General features: G+C 59.6%; 1 protein-coding gene across 2 annotated transcripts in view; it reads left to right on the top strand.

Annotated features, from left to right (window-relative positions):
* The first annotated feature begins 565 nt into the window (after positions 1-565).
* Positions 566-7,513, top strand: part of BRSK1 (BR serine/threonine kinase 1) — a 22,366-nt gene continuing 15,418 nt past the window's right edge. The window contains exons 1-4 of one of the 2 annotated variants that reach the window (XM_080643326.1): positions 566-893; positions 3,051-3,145; positions 3,272-3,357; positions 4,954-5,094. In XM_080643326.1, coding sequence (XP_080499452.1) covers positions 761-893; positions 3,051-3,145; positions 3,272-3,357; positions 4,954-5,094 — 455 coding nt within the window. In that variant the 5' untranslated portion in view covers positions 566-760. Of the gene's footprint in view, positions 894-3,050; positions 3,146-3,271; positions 3,362-4,953; positions 5,095-7,513 lie in introns of both variants that reach the window. The other variant, XM_080643325.1, reaches the window with a different exon arrangement.

The raw sequence follows: 7,513 nt of genomic DNA, 5'->3' as shown, positions 1-7,513 counted from the left end.
CTCGCCAGTCTCTGCCCGTCCCTGCGGGTCTCCGAAAGGCCCCGCTTCGGGCTCGGGCCCCAGCCCGGCTCTGACCATGGTCCCCATCCCTCCCGCGGCCCTCTCCGTGCGGGGACTCGGTCTCCCTTTGTGCAACCGCATCCCTGCCTGGCTGCCTGCTCACATCCCTCCATCCTCCGGCTCCTGCATCCCGCCCTCCCTCCCTCCCCGCATCCTCCCACCTCCCACCCTCCCTCCGGCGCCCAGGCCCGCCCCCTGCCCCGCTCCCCCCCCCTCCGAAAGGGTTAACTTTGGGGAAGGGCCCGGAGTCCCCGGATGGTGATGTCAGCGTGCCGGAGAGAAAGGACGAGGTGGCGGGGGGAGGCGGAGAGGAGGAGGAGGCGGAGGAGAGAGGGCGCGTGGGGGGGCGGGGGGGACCTCGGCCTGCAGCATCCGCCGGCCCGCACCACAGACCCCCCCGGCGGGGGGAGGCACAGGAAGGGGGGCCCGGCCAGAGACGGGCTGGGGAGGGGGGGCCGCGCAGCCCCCCCGGGCCATGCTGACTCCCGGGGCCTGACCCCCCCGGGCCCGCCCCCCCTCCCCCAGCTCCGCGGCCCGCCGACTGGGGGGGGCCCAGCCCAGCCCCCTGGGGACCCCCGGAGAGGTGGGGGGCAGCCGGGGGGGCCGGGACGGAGCGGTCGCCGGCCCCCACCGGAGAGACGGGTCGACCGGCCGCAGGGGGGGCGGCCGGGGGGCCGGTCGGGCCGGCACCAAGGGCAGCATGTCCGGGGCCAAGGAGGGAGGCGGGGGCTCCCCCGCGTACCACCTCCCGCACCCGCACCCGCATCCCCCCCAGCACGCCCAGTATGTGGGCCCCTATCGGCTGGAGAAGACGCTGGGCAAAGGCCAGACAGGTGAGCAGGGGGGCGCTCGGGGCGGGGGCAGGGGGAGCGGGGGACAGAGGGCGGGACTCGGGTGCTCACAGGCAGGGCTGGCTGCCCGGACCCCTGGGTCCCTCGCCGAGAAGGGACCTGGGGTCCACTGTGTCTCCATAGTTGGGTCTCCCCCATCTGCCTCCTTCAACCCCAGAATCAGGGTCCCCAGGATGGAGGTGGGGAGGTCTCAGACCTGGGCTCCCGGGGAGCGGGCTGGGGCGCAGGCTCGCACCCGGTGGGGCTGGGGCGCGGGGTGGCGGGGCTGCAGCGGGGCCGCGGCCGGGAGGCTCCGCACCGGGAGCGGAGGCACTTGGTGCAGTGCGGCCGCAGGCGGGGTGATGCGCCGGCCGTGCGCCCTCGAGGCCGCTTCCCTCCGCGCTGCCCTCCGCCTCGGGGCCCTGGGAGACCTGGAGTGAGGCCGGGGCGACGGGGTCTGCAGCATCCGCCCCCTTTTCCAGGCCGCGGGCCTCGTGGGGGGCCCGGGCTCAGAGAGGGAGACGGCGGGGTGTGTGTGGGGGGAGTGAGACAGGTCCCCCAGCAGCGGCTGTGGAGGGGCTGCATCCTTCGAGATTGCTACACACTGGCCGCCAGACTCGGCCTCCTTTCTGCCCGGTGGGGTGGGAGCTGGACACCTGGGTCCGAGGGATGGGCCCAGGGTGTCTGTGAAACGGAGGGCCAGGGCCCGAGGTGGGGGTAGGAGGGGAGAGACTGCAGATCCTAGTGAAGAGAGTGGGAAGGTGTTGCTGACCTGGATTCCTGAGTTATGGGGAGGAAGGGGCCATGGGCCTGGGGTCTGAGGGAGGAGGGAGCAGGAACCAGGACTCCCGGGGCTGAGGGAGGAGGGGCTGGAGGCCTGGACTCCTGGGTCTGAGGGAGGAGGGCTGGGGGCCTGGACTCCTGGGTCTGAGGGAGGAGGGGCTGGGGGCTTAGACTCCTGGGTCTGAGGGAGGAGGCGCTGGGGGCCTGGACTCCTGGGTCTGAGGGAGGAGGGGCTGGGGGCCTGGGCTCCTGGGTCTGAGGGAGGAGGGGCTGGGGGTCTGGACTCCTGGGTCTGAGGGAGGAGGGGCTGGGGGCCTGGACTCCTGGGTCTGAGAGAGGAGGGGCTGGGGGCCTGGACTGCTGGGTCTGAGGGAGGAGGGCTGGGGCCTGGACTGCTGGGTCTCAGGGAGGAGGGCTGGGGGCCTGGACTCCTGGGTCTGAGGGAGGAGGGCTGGGGGCCTGGACTCCTGGGTCTGAGGGAGGAGGGGCTGGGGGCTTAGACTCCTGGGTCTGAGGGAGGAGGCGCTGGGGGCCTGGACTCCTGGCTCTGAGGGAGGAGGCGCTGGGGGCCTGGACTCCTGGGTTTGTGGCTTTGGGGTTTTCTTGGGGTTTGCATGCTCCCAGCTACAGCTGCAATGAGCCGCAGATCAAAGAAGAGAACTGGAAGATGAGGGTTTGGGAGAAAGTGGAGGGATGGTTTGGGAAGGGAGGGAACATGAAATTATCTTCCTGGTAGACATGGAGTCTCCAGAAGATTGATGCTCAGAGAATTCAAGGAAGTGAGGGGTTGAGGGAGAGAGAGAGGATTGGAGGAGGCAGATGGGGAGGCCAAACTATGGAGACACGGTGGAGAGATGGACTTACACAGGCCCCGAGGGGCAGAGAATCGGGGTGAGAGTAAGGGCGGCTGTGGGTGGAGGGACCATCAGGAGGAGCAGAATTCGGTGAGTGGGAGAGAGCTGGGATGCGGGCTGGCAGCTGGCGGCCCACGGGACTTCAGGTCAGGGTGACCCAGGCCACTATGAAGCAGCCAACAGGGAAAGGGGGAGGAGGCAGGTGGCATGGGGGGGGAGGGGTGGCTTAGGAGCCAGAGCAGGGTAGATGCTATAGAACAACACCCACATTTTCTTTTTTTTAAATATGTTTTTATTGATTTCAGAGAGGAAGGGAGAGGGAGAGAGATAGAAACATCAATGATGAGAAAGAATCACTGATCGGCTGCCTCCTGCGCGCCCCCTACTGGGGATTGAGCCTGCAACCCGGGCATGTGCCCTTGACCGGAATAGAACCCGGGAGCCTTCAGTCCGCAGGCAGACGCTCTATCCACTGGGCCACACCGGCCAGGGCCGCACCCACATGTTCCATTCCGCTCCCCAGGGCTGGTTAAACTCGGCGTCCACTGCATCACGGGCCAGAAGGTCGCCATCAAGATCGTGAACCGGGAGAAGCTGTCGGAATCAGTGCTGATGAAGGTGTGTGTGTGTGTGTGTTCACGTGTGTTTCGGGGGAGGGGGACTCTTTGGGAAGGTGGGCGAGGGAGAGGGCTGTTCTGACCTCCATGCCTCTGTCGCCATCACCGTCGCCACCCCCCCCACCAGGTGGAGCGGGAGATCGCCATCCTGAAGCTCATCGAACACCCACACGTCCTCAAGCTGCACGATGTGTACGAGAACAAGAAATATTTGTAGGTATTTATGGACGCCCAGCCCCCCACGCGCCCTCCCCCAGGTCCCAGGGCGGCACCTGTCCGGAAACAAAGCCTGGAGGGGCCTGGGAAAACTTGAGGTCTCCGGGCTGGGCCGCTGAAGGCCCAGTCCATTCCCTATGCACAGGGACACCCCCCTGCACACACGTAGGCCTGACTGTCCCCACACTGACCTGGCTTGATGCTGGGGGTAGACAGGACTGCCAAGTCTGAGCCCTGAGTGGGGGGCAGAGGCCGATCCAGCCCCCTTGCACACCACCCCGTCCCTGCCCCTCCCCCCCCCCCTTTGCTAAGGCCATGGGCCCCAGGGATTCCTGCCTCCTCCCAAACCCCCACTCTGGAGCTTTGGAGGCCCCCTTCGCCCCCAATGTGACTCATAAGTGCTATGAGTGGACACCCCAACAATGGGACTCCTTGGGAGTTCTGAGTCCCTAGGTCAAAGTCAATTACCACCACCCCCAACCCCCCAGGAAGGTTGGGGGTGGGGTCCAGCTGGCCAGGCTTCCGACAATAGGCCTTTGTCTGGTGACCCAAGGGACAGCTGGGCTGCAGGAGAGAGGACAGCCCCGCTGACCCCGCCACACAGTGTCCAGGAGGAACTGGCTCCGACACCCATCAGCTGCTGGGGTGGGTTTCCCAGGCCGGAGGCTGCTGTGGCCCCAGGGGCTCATGGGAATTGTAGTCCTCGGCTTCCCCAGGTGTTGCTGTGGCTGCAGGTGCTGTCACTCCCGCTCAATGGGAGTTCCGCTTCCCAGAGGACTCTCAGCCTCCCAACGGGGCATAGCAATTGAGCTTTTGTTTTCCAGGGGCTGATGGGACTTAGAGTTTTAACCTCCCAGAGCCTCATGGGATTTAGAGTCTTTAGAATCCAGGTGGCTGGTGGTCCCAGAGCCTTAGGGGAGTTGGGCGTGTTTTTTTTCCCACCTCCCTGGGGCTGATGGGAGTTGTAGTCTTTTTCTTCACAGAAGTTGACTTAGGTTGGTGCACACTGCCATCATTATTGCCAAGAATTAGTGAGAATTTGAGTTTCTTCATCCTAGAGTCTACGGGAGTAAGAGGCTTGGCTTTCCAGGGACTAATGAGTATGTGGCGATGGAGGGGTCTTTATTTCCCAGAATCGTATCATAATTGGGGGGTCTCCGCCCTCCAGGTTCTAAGCCAGTTGCCTTATCTCCTAAAACAACAAAGAGTCAAAGTGTTAATACTCCTGATGTTGACATAGGAGTGTCTGCTGCCCTAGGGTGATGGCAATTGAAGTTTGGTTTCCCAAAGGCTGATGGGAAGGAACTAGGGTCTCCTCCTCTCAGGGGCTGATGGGAATTGGAGTCTCTACCAAGGATGGATGGGAACTGGAAGCCCTTCCTCCCAGGGACCCATGGGAATTGGAGTCGTCTCCTCCTCCTCCTCCTCCTCCTCCTCCTTCAAGGGACTCATGTGAATTGGGGTTCTCTGCCTGCAGGGGCCAGTGGGATTGAGGTCTTGTGCTGGGGTCAAGGCACCGATGGAAGAGGGGGACCAGGCTCTTTGGTGCTGAGCATGCCCCTTCCAGCCCTCTGCCCGCTCCGTGTCCCTCAGGTACCTGGTTCTGGAGCATGTCTCTGGAGGTGAGCTGTTTGACTACCTGGTGAAGAAGGGGAGACTGACCCCCAAGGAGGCCCGGAAGTTCTTCCGGCAGATCGTGTCCGCGCTGGATTTCTGCCACAGCTACTCCATCTGGTGAGGGGCACACCCACGCATCTGCTTCCAGTGTCTAGGGATTCACCTTTGGGACCTTTCATAGAAACAGAATCCTACTGGCCCTGGCTGGGTGGCTTAGGATCGCGGGTTCGATTCCTGAGCAGGTACCTGGATTGCAGGTTCGGGCCCTGCATCATGGTCTGGCCCGTTTGGGTGGGAGGCAACTTATCAATATCTCTGTCACACTCTCTCTCCCCCCCCCATCCCTCCCTTCCATTGTCTCTAAAAATCAGTGGAGCCCTAACTGGTTTGGCTCAGTGGATAGAGCGTCGGCCTGCGGACTCAAGGGTCCCAGGTTCGATTCCAGTCAAGGGCATGTACCTTAGTTGCGGGCACATCCCCAGTAGGAAGTGTGGAGGAGGCAGCTGATCGATGTTTCTCTCTCATCGATGTTTCTAACTCTCTATCCCTCTCCCTTCCTCTCTGTAAAGATCAATGAAATATATTTTTTAAAAAAAAGAAAGAAAGAAACATCGATGAGAGAGAAACATCTATCAGCTGCCTCCTGCAAACCTCCCACTGGGGATGTGCACGCAACCAAGGCACATGCCCTTGACCGGAATTGAACCTGGGACCTTTCAGTCCGCAGGCCGACGCTCTATCCACTGAGCCAAACCGGTTAGGGCTGACTTTTTTTTTTTAATAACAGCTTTATTGAGATATAATTCACATGCTATAAAATCCACCCTTTTAAAATGTACAACTCAGTGGTTTTTGTTATATTCAGAGTTGTATAATCTAACAATTACCGCTATCTAATTTTAGGATCTTTTCTTTTTCTTTCTTTCTTTTTAAAGAGATATGCTCAGCCCTAGCGGGTTTGGCTTGGTGGATGGAGCCTGGGCCTGCGAACTGAAAGGTCTAAGTTTTTTTCTACCTCAGGTGCAGGCTTCTACCCAGCCCGGGCGCTGGTCAGGGCTCGTGCAGGAGGCAACCAATTGGTGTGTTTCCCTCACATCGATATTTCTGTCTTTCCCTCTCTCTTCCAGCCTCTCTAAAACATCACCTGACTTTTAAAAATATATATATTTTTATTGACTTTTTACAGAGAGGAAGGGAGAGGGAGAGAGAGTTAGGAACATTGATGAGCGAGAAACATCGATCAGCTGCCTCCTGCACACCTCCTACTGGGGATGTGCCCGCAACCAAAGTACATGCCCTTGACCGGAATCGAACCTGGGACCCTTCAGTCCGCAGGCCGACGCTCTATCCACTGATCCACACCGGTTAGGGTACCACCTGGCTTTCTGACTGTATCATCCTAGTGGGTGTGAAGTGGGGCCTCCCTGTGGGGTAGAACTTCTTCCCAGGCCTTATTGGCCGTTGGGAGATCTTCTCCCGAGAAACGTCTGTGCAGGCCCTCTCCCGGTTTTTCACTGAGTTCTCTGTCTTTTTATGATTGAGCTGGGAGAGTGACTTATTCCAGGGACCAGTCTGTGACCGGATGTGTTTTTGGTGTGTTTTTTTTCAAGTATTTTCTTCCCATCCGTGACATGCTTCTGCATTTCTCTAATAACGGTGGGTGTTTTTTGTTTGGTTTTTTAAATATGTTTTTATTGATTTCAGCGAGAGGAAGGGAGAGGGAGAGGGAGAGAGAAACATCAATGATGAGAGAGAAGCATCTATGGGCAGGCTCTTGCCTGCCCCCCACCGGAGATGGAGCCTGCAACCTGAGCATGTATCCTGACCGGGAATCCAACCATGACCTCCTGGTTCTTGGGTCGATGCTCAACCGCTGAGCCACGCCAGTCAGGCTCCATAACAATGTTTTATGAACAGCAAAGGTTTAGCCCTGGCCGGCGGGACCCAGGTGATTGGAACATCGTCCGTGCACCAAAAGGTGCAGGTTCGATCCCTGGCCAGGGCTGGTGCCTGAGGCAACCGATAGATGTTCCTCTCTGATCTCTCTCTCTCTCTCTCTCTCTCTCAAATCAATTTTTAAAATGGGAATCATCTTTAAAAAAAAAAAGCAAAATTTTAAAATGTGATGACCTCCAGCTTGTTGAATTTTCTCCTTGGTAAGTTGGTGGTTTTTCTGTCCCAGAGACACCTTCGGGGCAGCTGAAGGTCCCTGAGGTTTCCTCCTGTGTACCTCTAGGGTTGTATGGTTTTAGCTCTTGGCCATCGCGCTGGGATCCATTTCAAATTCCTGTGTGTGTCTGGCGGGAGGTAAGGGTTGAGGTGCATTTTTTGGCATATGAACACCCATATGTCCTTTACTCACGGAATTGCCTTGAGCTCTCAAAACAAGATATTACAGCCCTGGCTGGCAAGCTCAGTGGTTAGAGCATCGGGCTGTGTACCAGCGGATCTCGGATTTGATTCCGGTCAAGGTTTCAACCCCAGGCCCGTTGGGGGCACGTGCAGGAGGCAGCCGATCGATGTGTCTCTCTCACAT

Source organism: Plecotus auritus (genome assembly GCF_963455305.1).
Source record: "Plecotus auritus genome assembly, chromosome: 10".
Taxonomy (NCBI): Eukaryota; Metazoa; Chordata; class Mammalia; order Chiroptera; family Vespertilionidae; genus Plecotus; species Plecotus auritus.
Note: the sequence above shows the minus strand (reverse complement) of the source record. Positions and strands in the feature narration are given on the sequence as shown.